At 39.1% G+C, this 25,556-nt stretch overlaps 3 protein-coding genes across 3 annotated transcripts; 1 reads left to right on the top strand and 2 right to left on the bottom strand.

Moving 5' to 3' along the window:
* The first annotated feature begins 266 nt into the window (after positions 1 to 266).
* Positions 267 to 9,103, top strand: erlin1 (ER lipid raft associated 1). Its single transcript, XM_054600061.1, has 12 exons — positions 267 to 398; positions 1,780 to 1,908; positions 2,510 to 2,591; positions 3,314 to 3,360; positions 3,471 to 3,532; positions 3,644 to 3,769; positions 3,959 to 4,032; positions 4,731 to 4,789; positions 4,936 to 5,027; positions 5,194 to 5,283; positions 5,403 to 5,482; positions 6,542 to 9,103. Exons 2-12 carry the CDS (start codon positions 1,796 to 1,798, stop codon positions 6,731 to 6,733), a joined length of 1,017 nt encoding a protein of 338 aa, XP_054456036.1. The 5' UTR covers positions 267 to 398; positions 1,780 to 1,795; the 3' UTR covers positions 6,734 to 9,103.
* Positions 9,104 to 12,075: 2,972 nt separating this feature from the next.
* spef1 (sperm flagellar 1) lies at positions 12,076 to 16,126 on the bottom strand. The gene is made up of 7 exons (XM_054599917.1): positions 16,005 to 16,126; positions 15,387 to 15,498; positions 14,629 to 14,776; positions 14,418 to 14,463; positions 13,185 to 13,266; positions 12,986 to 13,091; positions 12,076 to 12,452 (listed from the first exon to the last, which is right to left on the bottom strand). The coding sequence occupies exons 1-7, from the start codon at positions 16,111 to 16,113 to the stop codon at positions 12,339 to 12,341; spliced, it is 717 nt and encodes a 238-aa protein (XP_054455892.1). The 5' UTR covers positions 16,114 to 16,126; the 3' UTR covers positions 12,076 to 12,338.
* Positions 16,127 to 16,148: 22 nt separating this feature from the next.
* On the bottom strand, positions 16,149 to 24,709 carry adam8a (ADAM metallopeptidase domain 8a). The gene is made up of 25 exons (XM_054599916.1): positions 24,633 to 24,709; positions 24,427 to 24,536; positions 24,162 to 24,235; positions 23,956 to 24,034; positions 23,044 to 23,120; positions 22,451 to 22,682; positions 21,931 to 22,008; positions 21,692 to 21,760; positions 20,962 to 21,131; positions 20,790 to 20,871; positions 20,539 to 20,681; positions 20,262 to 20,439; positions 20,074 to 20,163; positions 19,709 to 19,904; positions 19,531 to 19,612; positions 19,257 to 19,437; positions 19,082 to 19,168; positions 18,912 to 18,996; positions 18,494 to 18,605; positions 18,162 to 18,360; positions 17,950 to 17,997; positions 17,773 to 17,823; positions 17,625 to 17,675; positions 17,432 to 17,512; positions 16,149 to 17,164 (listed from the first exon to the last, which is right to left on the bottom strand). The coding sequence occupies exons 1-25, from the start codon at positions 24,676 to 24,678 to the stop codon at positions 17,120 to 17,122; spliced, it is 2,646 nt and encodes an 881-aa protein (XP_054455891.1). The 5' UTR covers positions 24,679 to 24,709; the 3' UTR covers positions 16,149 to 17,119.
* Positions 24,710 to 25,556: the final 847 nt, after the last annotated feature.

The following is a 25,556-nucleotide window of genomic DNA, read 5'->3' as shown; positions in this document are numbered from 1 at the left end:
CTTTTCACGTATTTATTATACTCAAATCTACTCCTATTAAATATAAATATCCAACATTTAGCATCAATGGTTTTAATAAATAATCTAAAAACATATATATATTTTTTACAATACCACAAAATTAAATCAAATCCATTAAAAACATCTTGCTTTTTAACTAAAATACCACTGTGAGGTTTAATAAGGCAGAATCGAAAGTCTCCGACGGCCCCTGAAGGCAGCATGCAATAAGTAAAAGCGAGAGCTCAACCTGTGGGAGGCGGGGTGAGGGCGAGGGGGAGGGGACGCTGAATGATTACACCAGGACGGGACACGATCCGATACAGTTGTGATATTATTGATCATAAACAGGCCTTTTATTCTTACGCATTGGTAGTTTCACTCCAGCGTTGTGCCAGGTGAGTTAACGCGTTTGGTGTACACTTGCAGCTTAGCATGCTAACGTTAGCATGAAGCTACAACAGACTGACGGAGTGGATGACTTCCGAAACCGAGAGCTAGCTAGCAAGCTAACCCTGCTAGCTAGGCTAACGTTGCATGTCGACATGGTGTGTCTGCCTTGGTTATAGATGAATTAAATCAATTTAGACTTGAAGGAGACATATCTGTGGTACAAACACGTGGCTGCATGTTTTGACAGAGGAACCACTTGCTAGTTTCCTGACATGTAGCCTGATTCAACAAGCTAACGCTAGCTAGTCGTGTCCTTAGCTGTTAAACGTGAACATGCTGCCTAATTAAGTGCTCTTTCTCATTGAAGCAGCTTGTGATAGTGCACTGCTCGTTGTCGTTATCATGCAATACTAAGCCAACTGTTTAAGCAATCACTTCAGGGGTAACACTGGCTGTCACGTAGACATTAGCATACACTTGCTGCAGAAGCTCTTAAATGTAAATGAACTACTTTTATGCGTTTTGTTAAGTCTGGTGAAGCTAACAGACACAGAGACTAATATAACAAGCTGTGTAACATTGGTATAATGTTGCACTTATACTTATTTAACTGTTCATTTAAAAACGACACAACCAAGCAACACTTAAAGAGCATTTCTTAATCTTGCTTTAATCACAAAGATGCAATTAAGTTCCTTAATACTAATGTGTTCAATAGAATACATACAGTACCAGTCAAAAGTTTGGACACACCTTCTCATTCAACTACTTTGAAGAATATAAAACATATTCTGGTTTGTTGAGCATTTGTTTGTTTACCACATAATTCCATATGTGTTCCTTCATAGTGTGGATGTCTTCAATATTAATCTACAATGTAGGAAAAAATAAACAAAAAACATTGAATGAGAAAGTGTGTCCAAACTTTTGACTGGTACTGTATATGCAGTTGCACCCTGTGCAAAGTTTGTCAAACAAAGCTCAGTGAAAGTGCTTTAAAATACATTCTCTACCCATTCATTGTTTTTCTGAGGGAGGGAGGGGGGGGATAATTGCGAGGTGTATATATAATATTTTATAGTTGTTTGTCCACTCCATTTGAGGATAGACTAAATATTAGATTTACCTTCCAGTATAATGTGATACAATTCCGCAGCTCAGACCATACATTTTTGAGCATAAAGTTATTAAACAGCACCAAGTCGACCACCGTAAGATTTATCGCAGGATTATTGTGTGAGACTGTTTTTAGTTTTCGCTAGGTTTACCAAACACACTGGTAACCGACTGTGTATGCAGGTCGGACCTCAGGACGAAAGGTGCCCCGAGTAAACTTTGTTGTATAAATATTTCAGTCTGTTTATGCTTCTTTCTGTGCCTTTTTAGATAAGTACTTGCGAGGATGACGATGCCGCATGTGGGGGCAGTATTTGGAGCAATAGCAGGAGTGATGGCCATCATGTTGCACTCCTCCATTCACAAGATAGAAGAAGGACACCTTGCTGTGTACTACAGGTATCAAAACACGGACCCTTAGTATCTGTGCCTGACAAATATATATATACTCAGAATATGGATTACATGTTGTTGTTTTTTTCCTGATAATGATACATACATTTTGTCTGGATATGTAAATATTATTTGGGATACTTAGGCTTGCATGCTCCAAGCTGTTACACCAAAGAGAGAGAGAAAAGAAGGCCCTTGCCAAACATCATAGCTTGGGATTGTCCGGTCCAGACTTGAGCATCGGAGGCGCTCCCACAAGTCTCTGCATTTGTACATATTAATCTAATGTTACACGGACTGATCCAACACGGTGATTAAGATTACATTTCACTGGTCCCTGCAGAAAGGTATATTTAACTTCCCAACTACAATATAATATATGGGATGTAACTTAGATATAAGGCCTTCATTTTTTATATTTGTTCATTAGTTGGACAAAGCAGGACACCCTGTGATTTAATGCAAAGTTTTTCAACTACACCCTCAAACATTTCTGTTACACCCGAGTAAACAACTTTCAGTCCTTTGCTTTTGTCCACCCTCTATAAATATAGTCAGTAGATAATCTAATGTGAAGTGACCAATGATTTGTTTGTTTTTGTTTTAGGGGTGGGGCATTGCTGACCTCTCCAAACGGTCCTGGATATCACATTATGCTGCCTTTCATTACCACATTCAGATCAGTGCAGGTAAACTTACCTTTCAGCCCTGGAACTTGGCCTGTTAGCAGAGGCATGTGCAGCGAACAGTCAACCAGAAGGTGCTGATGCATAAAAACCAGAATGGGATCTTCTATAAATAAATCAGCTGCAGCATGCAAACAGTTAGCATTCAACCATGGCTGCGGTGGCTTTATTTTAAGTTAAGTTAATAAACCGTTTGTTGCTCTACTAAATATGCATAGAATTGAATCTTTTGAAATTGACAAACTGATTATAATTAAGTTAAATGATCATTATATTATTTAAAGGCTTATGCCACTGAGATATTTTTGATCAACCTTTCATGTTATTTGAGCTAACATAGTTATTGAAATAATATTCAGGTTGTAGACTTTACTTGTTCATTTATTTGGATCCTCATCAGCTGTGACCAGCACAACAGCGCCTGTTGTTTTTCTTTTGTTTTTTTTACCAACAACCCAAAAATCCATTGTAAATCACATTCAATCCATGCTCACCTTCGTTTGCGTGAAAGGTGAAATTTGAGAAAATATAGTATATAATAATGAAACAGTGTGCACTACTTTATCAATTAGTATTTTTTTTAAATATAAACTAGTAACATAAACTTGGAAAATTGATCTTGTCACATGGTAAATCCCGATAAATGTTTATAAAAGGGCCTGTGTTGTTTGAGAATAATCTTTATTATTATCATGTCATGTGATAGTTACATTTTTGCGTTTTAGACCACTCTCCAAACTGATGAGATCAAGAATGTGCCTTGTGGAACAAGGTAAGACTGAGCTTATTGATGTTGCTGTAAAGAGATTGATCAATTCATGAAAATCATTTCTGTATATAACATTAAGATGAACACTTTCTTTTCTTTTCTTTTCTTTACAGTGGTGGTGTGATGATCTATTTTGACAGAATAGAAGTCGTTAACATGCTCGTCCCTTTCGCAGGTAAAACATGTTTCATTATTTTCATTGAAAAGTTCCTTATTTGATTGACTTCTTAACCCTGCCAGCTGCATGGCATTACAACAACTGTTGTATTTGTTCATTTATTTGCAGTGGTGGAAATTGTGAGGAACTACACAGCTGATTATGACAAAACTCTAATATTCAACAAGATTCACCATGAACTCAATCAGTTCTGCAGTGTACACACACTACAGGAGGTCTACATTGAGTTGTTTGGTGAGTACGCTTTTGCTGCTGTGGCAACACATTTCCTTGGAAAAGCACAATAGAGAATATATCTGTCTAATAAAACAGACAGAATTGCTTTATTTTAATGCTATACATAAAAGGCAACTTCTGCTGTGTGTTTTGTCTTGATACACAGCATGTAGTGTATTCAAACAGCGGCTGTTTTTTGTCCTGCAGATATTATCGATGAGAACCTGAAGACTGCTTTGCAGAAAGATCTTACTGTTATGGCACCTGGACTTACAATACAGGTATTTAAACACGTACACTCATAACTTGCAGGACACATTAAGTAGAAAGACAACTTGCTCAAGGTTTAAATATGCTGGTTACAAAATAAAATGGCATGTTGCAACGAATTACAAGATTTAAGCTGGATTTATAGTTGTGCATACAGGGTTATGGCGTTACTACAGAGCCTAAGTACTTATAGGCTGTAGTTTTGCTGAGGACTGTTCCGTAGTCAAAGACACCATGTGACGCCTTGTGTGCAAGAACTGTGATTGGTCAGCTCTTGCAACTCGTGTTTTCTCCTACAAGTCTCTGATACTGGTGGAGGTAATTCGAATTGAAGACGGCAATAAGGAAGTTAAAGAACGAAGTAGCAGTCTTCTCCTTATCAATCCAGCTTGAGCTGTGAGCCAATGCCAATATACTCTCTGGTACTGTGGTTTTTGAATGACATTGGGTAAAATTTTAACATGTTGCCCAAAAGACACACATTAAAACGCAACCATAACATGACAGTAGTTGTAGGTGACATAACTTTCCTCCTTATCAATCTTCCCCTCATCTCTGAACAGATACCAGTAGACCAATTCTAAATTGAAAACCCGAACTAGCCTGATAACAGCTCTCTGTGAAATATATTGTCAGATTAATTGAAGGGTCAATTTATTTTTCTTTCTTTTCTTTTTTTTCTCTGCACTGTTTCAACATCCTGATAAAGGCAGTCCGTGTTACCAAGCCGAAGATCCCTGAATCTATCAGGAGGAACTTTGAACTCATGTGAGTTTGTAAATCTGTACTGAGTAGCGCAGTCTTGGTGCATGTTTTAAATTCTTGCCTGTTACCCACCCACTCAAGTTTAGACCACACAGAAAGTAAAATATTTGCGAGAACCTTTTTTTTCTGTTTGTGTGTTGTATACGCAGGGAGGCAGAGAAGACTCGTCTGCTAATAACAGCTCAGACTCAGAGGGTGGTGGAAAAGGAAGCCGAGACGGAAAGAAAGAGGGCCATTATTGGTAAATGTGATGCTGTTTACTGTAAATCAGCCAACTCGGTCTTCATTTGCATGGCGGTCATTACAATTTTAGCAGTTTCCCCTTTTTATTCACTCATGTGTAACCCTGCCATCTCCCTCAACCTTGTGTACATCTGTTGAAGCTCACATGTTTTTCTGCCCCATAGAGGCTCAGAAAGTGGCCCAGGTAGCAGAGATCCATTTCCAACAGAAGGTGATGGAGAAAGAGACGGAGAAGAGGATCTCTCAAATAGAGGGTTAGCCTCATTTTCAGTTCTCTCCTCTGAGATGGATTTATGTGTTCCTGTATCCGGTGGCGACTGATAAACTGGTGTGTCATGTGCCTGTCTCATTCAACACTATCTCTTTGTTTCAGATTCTGCCTACTTGGCGAGAGAGAAGGCCAAAGCTGATGCTGAGTATTACTCCGCTGCCAAGTTTGCTGACGCAAACAGGGTAAAAAAAAAAATGCTGTTGACATAATTTCATACATAGACACACACATGACAACATCTAATCTAATGGCCTTAAGATAAAGTTACAAAATTGGGAGGTATATTTGTGTAAGCTACAATATAATTACTATTACAGTACAATAGTAATCTTATTGTAATAACATAATTCAGCAGATGATGTCAGATTTATACCGCCAGCCACATGTACTCTGTCGGTGGTTGTTGAGGCAGAGCCGTGGCTAAGATAATTATCTGATGAGTGTCGTTAATGCAAAGGCCCTGTCGAAATCATTTTTTCTCCTACATCCCCACCTGCCTGTGACAGACTGTTTCCCTCCACTTTATCAACTTAAATTTTATTTACATTTTTTAATGTCATTAGAAAGGGTTACTCTGTGGAATCACAAAAAGGGGTGCGTACCATATTGTGATCGATTAATATAATATATAATATATATATATATATATATATATTTTTTTTTTTGTAGTTAATATGTTGGAGTATGTGGCTGTTGATGTGTGCTGTCACACCTCAGCTCTTTTCTCTGAATGTTTAAGTTATCAACCACCTCCACACAGAATTTGAATTTTTTTTTAGGAAACAAATCCTCCACAGCCAAAAGCCAGCAGCAATGTTGCATTCACTTTTAGCCCTGCTGTACATCGTCAGGTCAGATTAAAACAGGACTACAGAAGTTCTAAAATCCAACCGCTTTTGAAATCAGGTTGAATCACACACATACTCTTCTCAATAATCTCAACAATGCACCCACTAGAAGATTTAAAAATAATGGCGAATCACACAATACAAGATATTAAGATTATTGTGTTGCTTGGAAACACTGTCAGCTGCTCCAGCTTGTCTCTCTCATTGGCTGTAATGGTCTTGCTTGGAAAATACTGATGTTATCAAACAATATCAAACATGTTTGTTACCTCATCGGCGAAGCCCCGATGAGGCTGCAAACGGTTCGGAGTCCAGTAATATAATGCTCTCTGATAATGACCCAGCCTAAATCTAATCCTCTCATACTGTTGTCTTTCTTCTAAATCTTTACAGGCGAAGTTAACCCCTGAGTACATGGAGCTGATGAAGTACCAGGCCATAGCGGCTAACAGTAAGATCTACTTTGGCCAGGACATCCCTAACATGTTTGTAGAGGGAACCAACAGCCCCCCTAAGTCTGGGCGCTCCCTTCATCCGCCCAATGCTCAACCCGACTCGTTAAAATCAAAGCCAGAGGGGCAGTGAGTCCACAGCTCTGCCTCTGCAAAGGACAGGAGAACCTGATGAGGACTTGTCTTGTCTGTGAGGTCGGGAGCACTGAACTGAAGATGATGGTTTGGATAGCTTTGCAGCTAGTTTGGTGAATAACGCACTTCAGTCTTAAATCTAAATGGCAAAGAAAAGTGTGTGGAAATTTAAGGACAAGCAGAAGTGAGTTTCTTTTTTCTCGTTTTTTTTTTTTAACCTTCAACTGTTTTGTGGAAGACAAGCTTTAAGAATAAGAATGATGCCATAGTTAAAAATGAAAAGCATAGTAAATGCTTATGCCTGGGAAGGCGACAGCAAGTTGTCGCCCTAATTTACACATGCTTGCAATCAGTGCAGTGTTGAACTTTTGCTGTTGGATCTGCATTCATTTTTTTGTTTGTTGTATGCAAGAGAGGTAATGAAAATAGTTTTAGAGAATTAATTTCTGGTTGAGTTGAACTGGAAGCTAACAGGTGACACTAATTAATTAAATGCGGTTTGGTTTGTGTAAGTGTGTGTACTCTGGGCCATCTTCTCACACTAAATCACTAGTCGGTTCTTCTCTCTCAACATGGATGACTGTGAGGGCTGGTTAATCACACCTCGTATCAAATGCTGCTTGTGGATGAACTTAAAATAGTTATGAGCATTATACATTTGTCATTTACAGCATTTCCAGTTGGCTGAAATCATACAGACATGAAAACTGATCTGGGAAAGGATCAGGAACAATAGCATTCTAGAAACAAGTGGCCTGACTTTGTTAAATATCCCCTGAATTTGCATTAAGATGGATACAATCCTACTGATACTCAAGTCTTTGAAGCTGGAGGGCTGTCATTGTGTGTTCGCAGTTTCTATAGTAAATATACAGTGGTGTCAGATTGGTAGTAATGTAGTTTATTTTCTGTTAGCTTGGCGGTAGTTTGCTGTTAGTTCTAGTTGAGAGTGCAGCGACCTCATGAAGACTTGAGATGATGCACTAAGACCTGCTGTGGCATTTACTGTAAGAAAAAGAAAAAGGGGTTTCAGTGCTGCCAATAGAAAGTCAGTCAGATTTTCTCTCCTCAAAGCTAGTGAGCTTTGAGAAAAAAAGCTCACTAGCTTGACAATAAAAAAGTTGTACGATAGTGCCACAGGAGGAAGTTGTGATTTGTATTTCTTGTGAAGAAGGCAGTACATCTTTCTTTTCTCCATCTGGTTTCGATTATCAGGGCATGCATGTGGAAATGTGTAGTGACTTGATTCAGATGATTAGTAGTGCCTGCATCTGTCTGCCAACTCTGCTATACAGCTTATTGATATGTGATGAAATGTAAATTCTCAGGAAATTTACTTTTATTTTAACAAAAAGCTGCTCAACGTTGGACACAGCTTACACCCTTATAAGTCAAAATTGACAATTGTGCAAGAAAAAAAGAAAATCTTTTGGCACAGATGTCAAACAAGAAAGTAACAATTTGATTTAACGATGATTTTGTTTCATTAGAATAAAACGTTGTGTCTTCTGCAAATATTTGACATGAGCACCTGGGACATTGAATATTATGAGCATGTGGGTCTGTCAAAGTATAAATAATATAAACAAAATCTCCTTTCTATGGTCAATGTTTACATTTTTCTGTAATGCAAGAATTGATAGGCTGCACATTGTTTCAGTCTCTGCTACACAATATCTTTTTAATGGCAACACAAGCAACACGCAGTTCCTAATTACAGTGTTAACTTACTCTCGTGTGAGAATCTGTTTAATCTCTGATCAGTTTCGTGTGACAATATGAGTTCCAGTACAACACAACAAGCGTCGCTCTATTAAAAGATGAATGTTGACAAAGCTTGGGCTTTAATAAGATGCAAGTTGGTGCTAGTTTATATTGTATGTTATGATGCTTTTGGATTTTGTTCAGCTCTATTACATAGTACTTCCACTTTTCAGAATGAAAGCCTTAAATAATAATGGGTTACCCCAGACTTAAAGATTCAGTGATTCCTTTAAACTAAACAGCTCCCTTTGAACTCAATTGTGAGACTTCTTAAGAGCTTGGATGTAGAAACTGAACTGTACGGCCTCATCACAGACTTAATCTGAGAACGACTGAACTAGCAGTAAAGACTACTAGTGTTTGGAAGATGTTGTGATGTTTACTTGACCTATGAATGGCAGTTGAAGGCTGCATTCTGCATTTGCTTTGGTGGTGGGCTCAAATAAAGATGCAAAAGAGGAGTATGAATTAATGATTTTTTTTGGTCAATATTTTGTACAATCTGTGAAATTCAAACATTGTCTCCTTGTTTTAAAAGGTTTATATGCAAAAATGTTTTCAAGTTTTGACAATGTTCTTATGTAAAATAAAACCTATTTTGGTACCTCTTCTCCAGCAGTGCTGCTTTGTGTGTGAACATTGTGCATTACCTTCGGATGCCAGCAGGAGGAAAGCTAACACCATGTTAAATACTAAATTGCTGTGACAGATTTTTACCAAGTGGTCATTGAATTACAAATATGATGTTTAACTAAACATAAACACCAAATGATGGGCTCAAATAAGGGTCAATTGGATAAGGAGCGTGCAATCTGATGTTTAGAGAACTTTAGAGCTATTCAAAGACTGCATGAGAAAAATAAAGCTTGTGCTCAAATTACATCAACTGTGAGGTTACACAATGACTGAGGAACGCATTGCTTACAACTGCACAGATTAAAAGAAGAAAACTAAAGCTAAACTTAAAGTTACCATATTCTGTGGGACACCAACACTATAGATTCCCACATACTGTTGGTTTTGACTGTAGTGGATACATATTTTTTTCTATACATTCACAAACAAATATTTCTGGTGTTGATTTTTTCCACAGGTCTACAAATTGATACAGATTATTATTTCTGAACAATGCTTCACAAGCTCAAATCTTATTTTATCCGAAAGAGAAACCGCTGTCATTTATTCCACCTTTTATTTCTGTGAAGTAAGAATTCATGTGTTGGCTAGTCACTTGTTTAGATGGCCTGGTGGCTGTGGCCACACAAGGATGTTTCAGTGAACATTTACTCAATATATACACACAATCTATCACAATCCCTGTTGTTCTAACACGCACAATGTGCTGTCTGATGAGTCTGTAAAAAGTTCCTCAGAAGAGAATGATGTCCTGCCCTCAGCAAGGCCAGTCAGCTGGTCACAAAGGCTTTCCAGGATGCATTACATTACATTACAGTCATTTAGCAGACGCTTTTATCCAAAGCGACTTACAGGAAGTGTATTCAACATAGGTATTCAAGAGAACTACTAGTCACCAGAAGTCATAAGTGCATCTCCTTTCTTAAACAAGCATCTAAAAGCATAAACCAGAGCAAAAGTATAGTGCAGAAGCAAATTACTACGAAAACAATAATTGCAACAGACTAATACGGATACAATAAGTGCTACAAACTACTACGAATACAATAAGTGCTACAAACTAATACGAATACAATAAGTGCAACGAGGAAGGCTCAGGGTAGTACTTCTTGAAGAGGTGAGTTTTCAGCCTGCGCCGAAAGACGGGCAGCGACTCTGCTGTTCTGACGTCAGTGGGATGCAGTCAGTGTGTGTAACCAGATGAGGGATAGCTTCCTCTTATGACTTCTCAGTCTTTACAGATCCTGTCACAGCCAAACCATCGGTCTTTGCTTTCTGAAGGAGGATGCTTAGTTATAGTCAGACCCGAGTGTCAGTCTTTTTCCTGATGTCAGAATTTGCGGGAGATATATGATCACAAAGCATTTTTGTGAGTGTAAATAAACTTCCTCATCTTGTTTACGTAATTGAAGAGTTTTGTTTGTGGATGTCTGATCTCATTTTAATGGGTGGTCTGATTTGGTAAAGGGGTGCAAAGCCAGCTGGTTTGAAGCCCTCCCCTCACAGGATGTGGTGTCAAGGTCATGTTTGCTGCTTCCTGGATGAGCCAGCGCTTCACTTTCCTTCCTTTTGTCCCTGATCATCAGATCCTGCATGATCCTTCTAGCCTTGACTCTTGACTCCTTACTGGATCTGCCTCCCCCCCCTCTCCCTCCCCCCCCAGAGGCACGAGGGTGTGGTTCCTCATCTCCGAGTGAAGGCCTGTAAATCTGCTCCCTGAACAGCAGAATATGATTCATCAGCTGCAGTCAGCACCATCAGTAGCTTCTCTCTGTCCAGCAGTTTCTCTCGCATTCCTATCCTATCAGTGTCTTGTGTTGCTGCCAACACACACTCATACATAGAACATTAGCTTTGTTATTTCTCAGCACTTTTCACCGCTACTTTTCTGTGGTGACCCTCAGGATGGATTTTGCAGTCGTTACACGAGCCAGCTGAAAAATTTAGGCTCCAAACCTAATTCTGTCTGCATGATATGTAATTCAAGAATGTTTTGATCAACCCTATTTGTTCTTTGTTCTTGTTTATTCTCCTGTTGTGAATTATGAGTCAACCTTTAAAGGGGCAGTCCATCAATTTTACATGTAAAGGCCATTTTACTCATAAGGAGTAGGCTTCCACTCAGCCTGTAAAACATTTGAATGATGTGTTCTTTGGCTCTGAATGGGGCTTTGTTCTGAAAAAATATCTTAAGTTGAGTTGAGGCCTGGTCACACCATGTAAAACTGTTTTGTTTTTTAACGGGGAAAGGGTCTGTGTGTGAACATTTTCCGCAGTTGACCAATAGCAAGCTGCGTTGACAATGCTGACCTTTCAAGGGACACTGTCCACAATGGAGGAAGCTGACTTGGCTTATTAGCTTCGTCTCACCATCCATTTTTATTAAATTAACTCTATTGGAGCATAAGCTGCTCCACAAAAGAGTAGTGGATTGAGTAAGTTATAAGACAGGAGTCGATGGTGCAAATACGTCGTCTGAATAAACTAGAGTAAAGGGCCCAGTAAAAACAAAACAGAAAGAAGCTTGGAGGTGCTGTTCCCACCCAACCCCATCTCACTGGCATGACTTGATACTTCAGAAAGGGAAGTAATCTTTATAGTTCAATAGACAGAACACAGAATGTGATCCAAGTCAGCTGTGGTTTACTATATTTGGTCATCGGCATGTATTCTGAACCCCTATGCTTAACACAGTGGAAAATTAAGTCATTAATAACTGTGATCTATCTCTGACCAATCTTCACACTTGAACAGGAACAAGAGTTGCATAGAAAATGAATGATGTAATTTTAGACTTGGCCAGTGATAGAGTGACAGACATTCACAGTGTATAAATCTAACACTGCATATCATTCTGTTTGGTTCATTTCACCATTTCAAATTTCAACTCTGTTGATTTTGCTACACTTTGCTAATGTTCAGAAAGAGAATTGTAAAGTTAAAGAGGTTAGTTGATTTATTGAGCACTTTGAGGTCAGAAGTCATAGGCTGTGTAAAGTCAAAAAAGGTCAAGGCGACTGTAGATACATAAACACTTGAAATCACATTCTACACACTCCTCAAAAACAAGCAACTATCAACTACTCAAATTCTCATGAACCATTTCTAGTAGAATATCATTAGCTACACTAAGACATACTATGCAATATCTGCAAAAATAACTGCAAATTAGATAAATCCTCTTGAAACATACACTTTTCATGTTAGCGTGTATTGCCTTTTGCTTTGTATGTCTCCAGATGCCGCATCAGATCTTCAATTCGCATGTCCTTCAAGTGAACCAGATGCTCTAACCTGTTCACTTTCATCTGCAGGATCTAAACACACACACACACACACACACACACACACACACACACACACACACACACACACACACACACACACACACACACACACACACACACACACACACACACACACACACATACAAAAGGATGTGGTAAAAGTAGGTGAGGTTCATTTATAAAACTGTGAATTACGTCACGGATGAAAACTTCCTCAAGCGTCAAAAGGACATGTTGCACATTTGTGTCATTTTTCTTTCTAAACATGCAGATGTGGCATCAGACGGGGAAGAACAAATAAAGAATATCCGCTGAACACATACTGACTCACTGACCACTGCTAACACAGCTTATGACGCAAATGTATCACACACACCTCTCTCTCTTTCTCTCTCTCTCTCACACACACACACACACACACACACACCTGCAACAATATAAAATGTATTGACAAAGCTTTTCCACTGAAGGACATAAAAACGGAAGACGACTTTGTTTGCAGATGTTCTAACAGTCAGCCAAATGTTTCCAGGATTTGTGTGTGTGTATGTGTGTGTATGTACCTCCACAGTTTCCTGCAAAGCCATGACAGCTTGCTCTTTTTCTTGCAGGAGTCGTCGTAAACTGGGGTCCATGTCTGGGTAAAACTGCGCTGTGTGTTGTGGTTTACTATACAATAAAAAAGCAGAGGACACATTAGTATTATGAGCGCTGCTTTTGATTAATTTAAGTCATATTAAAAGCAAAAACTTTTGTTCATACCCGTTTTTTATTCTGCTCTTTTCATCATTTATCATCTCTCCTGCCATCTGAGCCACACATATCACTTCAGTCTGATGATTTTCTGAAGACAACAAAAGAAAATTATAAAATTTCTCCAACTATAATGTGAACACTACATGATGACTAAAAACCTTAAGGGACCCATCCAGTAAATATTACGGACACAACTAGGGCAAAAGGAGGAGGATAGGAGGCAAATAGACGAGGACCGTAAGCAGATAGAGGGAGAAACAGGAAAGTAAGATTAGAAAGTGGAGAAAGAGAAAAATGAGGAGGCCTTTAAATCCTGCAGTGCTGAGCTCAATCCATTGATGAAGGCCATCTGGTGATGTTGGGAGCTGATATGATGACCTGGGCTGTGTCTGATAGCGGATGGGGAGTAGATGGAAGAGGAAAGAGCAAAGGGAGGAGGCGCTGGCCTGAGGTCAGCTTTACAGGGTTGTTTCAGGGACAGATGAGGTGTGGGAAACGGAAAAAAGACATGTCACCGATTCACTCCCTAAAGGTGGTGGCATTCTCTAATCTCTCCTGTCTGATGCTGTTTAATGTAGGCATGTCTGTGTCTCTGTGTGGTCGCTGCTATCTGTGGGAAAGATTAGCTTTAACTGAGAGATGTGAGCAGGACACAAATACTGACAATGTCAGGACAGGTTGGAGAGGGAAGGAAGTAGAGACGATCTTGGAAATAATATAATTTCAGAGGCAGAATCAGCCTCACATCAGTCACCAAACACTCCTCTCAGACACAAAATAGCAACTCAGTGTGTCCTGAATATGCTGATTTTGTGTTTGTCATCAGACCAGTGGATATAGCACCAGTAAAATAGTGCTAAAAAAAGGTACATTTAAGACTGTGCAGCTTCAGTCAAGGTTACAGACTGACTGTGTAAGCTATTACACTTCACAAATGACACTAACATAATGATCATGCGCAAGACATGTAGTCAGAACACAGTCAGAACATTCTTGTTAATTCAGCAGTCTATGCTTCTGTAATCTTTTTCAATTCCCTATTCCACTGACTTAAGTAAATTCGGCAAAAATCTTAACGTCCTGTGATGTGATGTGATGTGATGTAATGCAATGCAATGTCGGTCAGAGGACAAAGCTTTTTTACAATTGTGGGGATTGAGTAAAGAAAAAAAGTTGGTGAAAGAAATAAAAGGTATGTCAGGTTTTTGTGTAAAAGCAATAACAGAATAATGACTCTACCTGTATGAAGTTTATCCTGGTTTCTGGTGTCGTAGTATTCCAAATCCTGAGTTCAGAGATACAATGTGTTTAAAATTAGGTTGTTTTTCTAGCAACAATGGAAGACAGGAGCACAGTAACTATTTATTTTGTAATTAGCCTTCAAATAGGCAAAAAGGGGCTTGTACTATGTTTGTCTCTGAGCACCCACACATAAACATACAGTACACACAAGTATATTCTCCGTAGTGTGCTCCAGTTTCTTGTCTATCTTCTCCCTGAGGGCGCTCAGTACAGGCTCTATCACTCCTGCAGTGCTCAGTACAATCTTCTTCACTGTGTCCTCAGGAACATGAAAGTTCAACTTGGGAAACACCTTCCTGTTAACGAAAAAAAAAACAGATGTTTCTGATAAAAATAATAAATAACTAATAAAATCGAAATGAGTTACAACAGGAAGAGCATGTTTAACTGATGATGATGCAGGATGACGATAAACACAAAAGTTGCCAATTTATTTACAGTGAAGAGCCATAAATCTCTAGCCGTCTATGTGCCTCATCAGTGGCCTGGGGGAGGATGAGTGGGTGTGTGTTGGATTGGTTCTCATAACCAGATGCAGAGGCCCTTGGTAGTGCTCCACAAAAGTTCTGCCTCAGTGTTTATAACATTTTACTGAAAGGCAGTAATCATGTACTGTCCTTTGGATCAAGAGATATCAATTGCGATGCCAACTTCTCAGTTGAGTGTGTGTTTGTGTAAAAGATGTTTTGGAGCGATGTGGACCATATTGACAAAGTCAGAAGTTAAAAATGTGAATCTTTTCACCTCAGGGGCAGTGGCTGTGTGGCCTTCATGTAGTCACATTTCAATCCTACTCACAACCTATATTTCCTTGTTTCCAGTCCATGGGTGCGGCGACCTTCATTAGATACATATACATGCACTTTGATGAGCAAATAAATAGAAATTATTATTATTACGTCTTGCCTGTTGAGAAGGTTCCAGTTACTGAGCTTCTGCTGTGTGGAGTTTGCAGGAATATAGTTGTGCAGGTCAACAAGCTTTGGGAAGAAATATTTGACAACCTCTGCAGCCATCACTGCACAGGGTTCATCAAGATAAAGATAAAGATAAAGAGATTTTTATTGTCATTGTAGTGATACAACGAAATTTCGTTTGGTAGCCCTCAGCCAGCCAGCAGCAGCGAACAACAAACACAATAACAACAATAAACAACACAATAACAACAATGAACAACACAACACAATAACAACAATAAACAACACAATAACACAACACAATAACAACCATAAACAACACAATAACAACAACACAATAACAACCATAAACAACACAATAACAACAATAAACAACACAATAACAACAACACAACACAATAACAACAATAAACAGATAAAAATACACAAAAGGAATGAAAACTTTACTATGTACAATCTGTCAATCAGTTCAAGTAAATAGATTAACAAACAGACATTTGAGCTGATAAACTAGGAAACAGCTAAAAGATGCTGCTGATGGAGAGAAACACATGTATAGAGGTCACAGTACTGTGGACTGCTAGCACAGCCAAAGGCTACGTTATACCTCCGTCGCTGAAGTCTCTAGTGATGTGTCTCTTGGGCCGGGACAGAGATATTTTATCTATCCATGCGTACAACTCCTGCAGTTCCTCCTCGTTCAGTTCTCGGTCCATTATCCTTAAATCATCTGTTTCTGGACAGTTTGCAAAGATCTAAACTGCTCTACTGAGTTAAGCTAGCTCGTTAGCTTCCCCTGACAACAGGTTGTTTAAGGCGCTGCTAGGCAACCGCTATTTAACTATGGCAACACAGATCACGGCCTCCGGATGATAAAAGAATTAAACACCGATTGTGTGATTATTTTTTTTTTGACTCACTTTTTATTGTTAGCATCATTTAACAGAGAAGATCTCAATAAATAGGAACAGGAAAAATGTCATTTCAGTTCAAAAGTTTGCAGGATAAATCCAGACAGAATCACCACTGTAAGGAAAGACCACAATCAAGGCATTATGAGTGACTGTGCCTGCTGCATAGCATATACAATATAAAATCCCTTGGAGAAATAGTCTCCAATCAACACGTATCAAATCAACACACAAAACAGCGCTGTGTAAAAATGCAGTCTCACAAAGTCAAGCATACCTAGGTTAGTACAAAAATATTAAAGAAAAAGTTTTGTGGTTTGTCCTAAATAAAAACAATTTGTAAAGTGGCCACTTTGGAGAAACATTTTAAAATCCCTTTACAGCATTATTCCTTTTAAGAGCAGTACCAAGATTTGTGTGAGGGAATAATAATAATTACAGCATCAAACATAATGCAATTGCCTCATTACGTGTTTACATATCCAAGTATTAAGGAAGAGAGACATTTCCCTTAAAAATACAAAAACACATTATCATGGCAGCATAGCCATTTGTCATTTATAAAGCACAGAAGTTGAGGCTGTCAATCACCGCTTCAGGTTTTTCAATCAACATACTGAAGGCTTACATAACCAAGACACAGACGGCGATAATCCTCAGCGAGGCGATAGTTCTGTCAGAAAAGCTCTGTCACTTATTATTGCCGATAATGTCGCCTGAGAGGATTTCTAGGTCTTTCTTAGGCTTGACAGCAACAGTGTCCTCAGTCAAAGGATCTCAGTGTTTGTACCAGGCTGAACTATTCCCTCGGTCATCTGGGCCTGCTGGGGGGCATCAGGGCACCTCTCCCTGCAGCCTATAAAAAGAAAACAGTACTGTTAACAACGTCAAATGTCTTTTAGTTATTCAGTGGTGGCAAAGAGAAGTTTATGTGCTTACTAACTCACCAACACTGAGTCATTGCTTTCTCATTACACTGCTATGTTGGGACAACGTCTAAAACCACAGGCGTCTTTATAAATGTGAATGCCTTGAATAACAGTAGGAATGTCTGAATATCAGCTGCCAGGATTTGGAGGATTTAGGAAAGTTAGATTGACTCTGCTGCCATATAAATACATACCAGCTGAGTGTGTGGCAGCGGAGACCGGACTGCAGAGGGCTTCGGCTTCACTGGAGGCATTGGAGGCTTTGGCTTCATGATCTTACAGAGCAAATGTTCATATTTCAACACAAGTGGCAATGGCAGGAACAGTTAAACGTGTGAATGCTAACATATGAAAATTGTAGGTAAAATGAGTTGCAATGACACTTACTGGTTTGGTTGCAAGTAGTGGCAGAGGTCTGGATGGAGGTAGTGGCTTATTCTGACAAGAACGTTAAAAGAACATTTAATACACAATTTAACAACGCGCACTATTAGAAGAATAAAAGAAAATAAGACATTTCTATATGCAATTTTACCTCAGTATACACTGGCTTGCTTGAAACAGGCGGCACGAACGGCCTTACAACCTAAAAAAACAGTTATTTATTGGTTAAAATACAGAAGACATCTAAAAAAAAAAAAAAAAATGCAACGCTACACAGACACAACCCTACATTTAGGTAAAGACAAAAAAAAAGGTTTTGTCAGATTACCTGTTGAATCTTTGATGGCTGAGGTACAGCTGACAATTTCTTAGGTGGCTGTAAGAGACAAAATCAGAGTTTAATTAAGGTGAAAGCTCGGTTACTCTTTTTTCACCATACATCTTTCAGGGTTTTTCAGATTTAGAACTATGATAGCCGTTTAATGATTTCAAATTGCATCCCTGGAGCTCATGGGTTTTCATTTTGTATTTGTGGCTCACCTCTGGAGCTGCTCTGCTGGGCTTCAGTGCTCCAGTATGTGGTCTGGCAGTAGCAGAGGACAGAGGTTTGCAGGCTTGAGTGGCTGACGAGTCCACAAATGTAGGCTGGCTGATGTGTGTGGACCCGAGACGTGGGCTGCCTCGTGCACTGCTTGACCGAAACACCGGGTTGGATTGTCCTGAGGTAGACTGGAGGCATCTAAAAAGAAGAATACACACAAACGCTAAAATTAAAGAATGGACAGAATTGAAAGTGTTGTCTATGTGGCTGAATATACAAACATAGGGATCAATGAGAGACTGAAAAAAACTTTTTAATTATTTTTCTGTACCTCTTTGCAGGTCGCTTTTTTTTGATGCAACACATCAAACTCCCAACAACCAGAACCAACAGCAGGAGTAAGCCAACCGCCAGTGACACAATAAACTGAACCAGACCTGCATCTGCACACACAAACAAACAAAAACTAATTGTGACAATATTCCTTTAAGGATCAGGACGTTACAGAGTACGTCACTCGCTCAGGATACAGATGTACAGTAACATGATTACTGCATTTGTACCAACTGACTGGGGAATTCCATTAAATCAGTGTTCATGAGAACAAAGCACAACTGTTTGAGTCCATGAGAGATATTTTTCAAGTATTAAATCCTGTTGAAAAACAGAGCAGAAGAAGAACAGACACAAACAACCATTTGAAAAGCATGGCAATCAAAAGGTCAAGCATATAAAGACTTGCACTTTACCTTCAGGGAGTTCTGACTGCTCCACATTGCAGAAAGGTGGGGCCCATCCAGGGTCGCAGTGACACTTACTCTCATGGTTACAAACCTGCCAGAGATCACACTCACAAGTTAGTTATGTTATCATGGCTGTACAGCGCTCCAAAGTGTTGTAAGGATAACAGATTTCTCACCCCATGGTTGTTACATTTGGCCGAGCAGTCATTTGTTCCGTACGCTTTTATGTTTTTTATGTCTTGACACCGTTGATTGTAACAAACCTGAAAGACATTGACACAGTTCACTCATCTGGAGTCCATAAAGGTTTTTGATGCTAACTGCAAACAGCAACCTGGGCAGTTTTCTTACCATGTTGTTGCCACACTGAGTGCCAACAGGCACCATGCCCAGATCTGCAGGGTAGTTATCTTCAGGGTTCATAGTTGCCTCATTGCATATGTCTCCATTTCCTACTTTGTAGAAGGACTTCCTAGATGTCACTGGAAACTCCCAGCCTCCGGAGCAGAACAGTGTCCCACAGTATTGATCTCTGCAACCAAAAACCACAAACCAATGATGACCAACAATACCACACTATCAATACACATGATTACAGTGCTGGTATGGCTTTTTGATTACATACCGGCTTGAACATCTTTGGCTAAACAGTGTCTTTCTGCAGTTTCCATGCTGGTAGAAACAAGCATCAGGAGCTACGAGAGCATCTGAACAGAATCATAGCAAACAAGATAGCTGCAGGTTTAAGAGTCTTGATGTATCAAAGAACATATCAATCAGACTGTACTTCACTAGTGTAATACCTGGTCCCCAGAGTCTCTTGCAGTGTTCCTGCCGTGATGGACACTGTCCATTGTAGCAGTATCCTTTTCCACGGTTGCATAACAGGCCATTTTGGGTGTAGGCGTCAGTCGGACAGGAGGCAGAGAAGCCAGTGCAGTATTCTGCCAGGTCACAGTTTCCTGTCTTTGGTCGGCAGACACTGCCGGTTGGTTTCAGCTGCAGAGCGGAGAGAAACACAGATGGTGATGTACCAACTTCTGAAATAAGAACACTCACACATAACCAGCCAGACGGCAGAGTCAGACAGTGTCTAGCTATATGGTAACACAATTATCATCAGTGTTACTTCAGCTCCAGTAGCGAGGACATAGTGATAATTTCTTACTTGGCAGTTGTGGCAGCACTCTCCCTCTGCACACTGGGCTCCTGCATTTAGTTTACAGGTAGTGGCATTGCAACAAGGATTCTTGCACTCCTATGAGTGAGACAGAGGGGTGCAGATCATTACAATCCATCTCCTTTGTGTTCTTTGGTTGTGTGATTATATGTATGCACTTTGTGCGTTGTACAAACCTCTGCGATGCCACAGTCACACTCCTCTCCAGGCTCCAGGAAGGCATTTCCACACACTGGCCCTCCATAGATGCGATCAGTAGCGGGAGTATCCAGCAGGCAGGCAGGGTTGATCTCCTCCAAGAACCTGCTGAGCTGCTGCTGACTGCAGCTGCTGAACAGCTCAGGATACACAAAGCTAGAAAAAGAGAAAATAGAAGGTAAATATTAACTTTGCTTTGTGTTTAAGAAAAGTAGATTTAGCTGGGTTTAAGTGCATGTGAGAAACTGAGCGTACCCAACACTATCAGCCATGATGCAGCCTCTTTTTGATGTTGAGGAACCACAGACACAGTTTTCAGAGTCATGGGACAAACCCAGGTTGTGACCCATCTCATGGGCAATAGTAGAGGCCACTCCTATTGAGTTGGTGTTATGGTCCTGTGTGAAGTAGACAAAAGTAGAGTAGAAATTAAATCACACAATTCCCATTAATTTCCTATAAATTTCTATATTTTTAAACAGAGATGTTGAAAAAAAGTATATTACCTCATTGACAGCTCCGGAGTTAGAGGTGCACATTGAGTTGGTGTTGGCTAAGCCGACAGTGGAACCATCGAAATCCACACCTCTGAGTGAGGAAGAGGAATAATTTAACAAGTCAACATATCACCTTGGCACTGTCATTTTTAGTGGTGAGTTAAAAGCAGCTGCGTCTTACGTGATGAACTGTGCATTGTCGTGTTTGGTCCTCGGCAGCAGGCTCCGCTGACGCCACTCGAGGAAGCGACTGAGGGTGAGCTCAGGGGTGGTGCTGACCTCTATCTGATCGTTGTATGACCAGATATCCAGACCGACCAGCATCACACGGACACCCACAAGGCGATACAGCTGAAACAGAGCAGCGTGTAAGCACAAACTGGACAGTGAAAATGAACCCAAAAATGAATGAAGTGTCAAGTAATACTACAAATCACAGAACCAAACATTTATAATGCTGTCACAGGAAACCACTGTTGGGTCTAGTGCAGTCTGATGATGCATTCATGCTGGACTCTTCTCTTTCAGAGTATGCAAAGAGGATTGTGAGATATGTGTGAAACATAACAGCTTAGGTGGGAAGATTCACAGTTAAAGTTAGATTTTCACAGTGAGAGAACGTGTCCTTCCTTTGATTGGTCATATTCCAGTCAGTAAAGAACAGATAGTATCAGGACAGATTTCTTGTATTTAATCCACTCTGAAAATAATGTCTGATGAGGTGTAATAATATATATATTATTATATATATATATATATATATATATATATTATATATATATATATATATAGGAATAATGACCCGACACGTGTCTTCGCTGCGATGTTGAATTTTATCCTAAAATCAATGCTTTTTTTACACAACAAGGTTGAATCATATTAATTGATATACAACAAAGAAACAAACATACCTTGTCCACGTGGTTTGCTATTTCAAGTGCTCTGGCCTGTATTGTCTTCTTACTGCCAAATTTCTTATACTAAAAATAAATGATTGTTTGAATTAGTGATACAACCAACAACATCTCCGATATGAAATATAATCTACTTCTTAAGGTACATGTATATCATGCAAATAATTATGATTTCTTTTTTAGGCTGCATCAGCAGTAACCTGCTCAGTCAGAGAAAGGAAAATAGGGAATCAAACCTCCGTGTTATCGACCACCAAAACCAGCTCCACTGTCTTGGGTTTTCCTGTACGGTCTTTGGTCTGGGCTCTGCTTTTCTGAATAAGACAAAAAAGGGAAGATATCAACAATACTAAAAGTGTGTGTGCATGCACATGTATTTGTTTTGGTTAAATTTTAAATTTTAATTGATTTTAAGTGTCTTTTTTTCACCATGTTTTTTCACCATTATTTTCCTTTGTTTGTTTGATTTTGTTACATTGAACTGAATGCTAATGTGAAGTGCAATACATTTTTTAAATATCAAGGAGAAAGTGTTTGTTTTTTATTATTCATTTGATGCAGATGCAGAACTACTATGATACAAGAACTGTGATTCATACTAATTTACAAAGTTATAATTAAGAGTTGTATTTTACTGCATACCCCTTTTTTTTCATAAAATGATTAAATGTAAAAATCGGCACAAAATATTTGAGATCAGCTGTAAGCTTCATACACTGGTGTATTTCTGACTGTGTCCACGCTGTGCATCTTTACCAGGCTGCCGAGCTGGAACAGTCCAGACGGACGAGCTCCGTGATCATAGAAAGTGGTTGTGTTTCCATGGGAACAGGAGCTCCTCTTCCTCCTCAGGTGTTTGTATTTGTAAACAGCATGGAGACCCTCTTCACTGTGAGCTCTGGGGCTCTGTCTGTCATCCTGCTGTCCCGCCTCGGTGCCAGCCAAAGGTTCAAGAAGGTACGTTTGGTCCTGGAGACGCACAAACCCCCTGTAGTTGCAAAACAGGAACATCAGAGTTGACACAGGAAAACATTTTCTTTTTCTTCAGCATATCTAATTCACAAACAGATCTCCATTTAACTGAATACTGGACTTGACATTGTCTTTTATAGCTAACAGAAGGCAGCTTTGCATGGCCTTTGTTGATTAGTTATAGGTTTTCAGACATAGAGCGACAGGACTGATCCTCTCTTTGGATTAGACACACTGGTCATGAGTCACAGCGGCCAACTTTCCGTTACAAATTATTATGGGGATCAATAAATTTGGCACTCTACTTTGAGAAATAATTACTTTTTGTGATTAGAGATACAGAATGAAAAATAGAATTGACATCCAGCATTACTCACTTTATTCCTGAGCAGAGTCCCACACTGGCAGAGGAGTCCTCCACTCCCACGATGTGCCCATGGTAGTAGCAGTGAACCTGAACAGACATTCATTATTTGTCACAGACTCAAAGGACAAGTTTAAACTCACACTCAGGACAAGTTTAAACTCACAAGTTTAAACTCACAGTTTAAACTCACCCTATGTGTCATTCCTCTTCCACATGAGACTCAATCATCAGACTTTGCAGTGGGGGCTTAATGTTAAATAATGAGGACTTTGTAGTTGAGAAACAGGTCATCAGATATTTTGAAATTAGAAATTACTGTCAGCTTGCATAAAGTGACACGCTGTTCAATGGATTTCATAATTGTACAGCATTGACAGGTAACTTGGGAAGAATATTACACATAAGTGCAAGAAGATCTGCATTTTACAAATACTGTTAATTGTATTTAACAGTTCAGAGCTGTGACTTTGATTTTACACTTAGGACAAACTAACCACACCAGTATTATACAAAACTGCAAGAAGACCAATCATAGGAAAGCAAATGTAACTAAATGGGAGGTCAAGTTACAAATGATATCCTGAACTTAATTAATTCATTCCTGTATAGTAAAATAAATATTTGGTAGTATTACACTAGCCTGATTCCAGACCTCTGATTCGCCCATATCTCCTTTTTTCAGTAATTCAAATGAATGAAGTGAAACAAAATGGCAATTCAGGCAGATTATCAGACTAAGTAACCTAAACTACACTTTGTGTTTTTAACTAACCAATAAGCACACATTTAAGGCATATAGTCAAAATGTCCACAACAAAGGCATCTGATTCTGATATATCATATTAAAATGCAAGAAGATCATAAATACAGTGGATTATATCATGTTAGTGAAATAGAAGTATCAGAAAGCAAAGGTACATACCCTAAGATCTGGAGTAGTTGTGACTTGGGTGCCCTGATCAGAATAGTGTGTCAGAGAGAAGTTTTTCCCGACCAGACCTCTGAGAAGAACAGTTGTTTTTGTTTTTTACGTCAATAATATTGACACATCAAGAAAGAAAGTACAGTATGTATGGACCTGCTCAGTCAGAAGAAAATGTGCTAAAAACACAGTCCAAGTTTTCTCACTTGTTCTTTTCCAGGTGCAGAGTGTAGCTTTGCCCAGCAATCATCAAAGAGTACTGGAGTACATCAGGGTATGTCTACACAAACACACACACAAACACACACATTCACATACACACATACACACAAGCACACACACACACACACACACACACACACACACACACACACACACACACACACACACACACACACACACACAGTTAAAACTTTAATACATCTTCCCAAAGCTAAACAACTATCAGAATTGTACAGTTGAGTGTGTTACCTGATGTGTAGCAGCATCATTAATGAGAGATGGATCCCTCAACCTCTGAGGCATCACTATTTGGTACTTCATCACATGAGGTAGAGTCCTCGCACTGCCCGCAATTATTCCTGTAAAGTATCGGGGATATTTGATAAGATAAAAAGAAAGCAGGAAAGAAAGACAGAAAGAGAGAAAGATAATAAAAAAAAAAACATAAGTCGTACCCCATGAGGAGAGGAAAATCCATACAAAAGATCCAGAATATGGCATGTTGCTCTACCGGACGTACTCTGTCATTGAGAGCCTGGCAGTCTGAGGAAAAAGAGCTCCTCAGCTCTCCGCCCTCTTTGCTGTGTAATATCCTGAAAATGACCATTTGAGGTTGAAAAAACCACATGAGTCAGAACAAGAGCCTGTTAAAAAGTTTAACTTTGTTTCCTTTGTTTCTTTTTTTTGTTTCTTTTTTTTTTTTTTTACAGAACTAGCGTTAGGTGCTGAGTGAGCCTATGACTTAAGTCATATGATTTTACGGGGTGATAAAATCGCGTTTAGTAAAATGTATAAATTTAGCTGTTTCTTGAAAAAATAAGTGGACTCTGCCCTTAATTTCCCCTCAATCGTTGTTTTTGAAACTATAGGCCTACTAAAACTTTTTCTCTCTCTCAGACAAATCGAAACTAGGTTAAAACTGAAGTAAAGCTTTAGTATATGTATAGTATTCAGTTATGGGAATAACCTTATTTATTAAATAAAAAAAACAGTACCCATTATCATGTGACAGCAGACCGACTAAAGCCCGTTAGTGGCCTTTGTCTCCACCTACTGGTAAGACTGTGTTATCATATTCTAAAAAAGTCATTTTCCTGCACAATACCTGTAAAACTCCATTACAATTGTGAACATATTCCTGAGTGACTTTTTTTGCAGGATTAAATCATGTAAATTGCCACCTCGAGGAAAAAAAATAGATTGAGTTGTAAATGTTTGCTGTAGAGTACTTGTGAGAGGAAAGGTCATTTTAGGCTACTGTAAAGTAGTTTCATGACAATTAAATGTTTGCACAGTGAAAAGGTAATATTTCATTTTTATATATGTATATGTGTATATATAATCAATTAAAACATATATATATTAATGCTGTAACATAA

Source organism: Anoplopoma fimbria, chromosome 6 (genome assembly GCF_027596085.1).
Source record: "Anoplopoma fimbria isolate UVic2021 breed Golden Eagle Sablefish chromosome 6, Afim_UVic_2022, whole genome shotgun sequence".
In the NCBI taxonomy this organism is placed as follows: Eukaryota; Metazoa; Chordata; class Actinopteri; order Perciformes; family Anoplopomatidae; genus Anoplopoma; species Anoplopoma fimbria.
The sequence above is the reverse complement of the archived record's forward strand: the minus strand, read 5'-3'. Positions and strand labels throughout refer to the sequence as shown.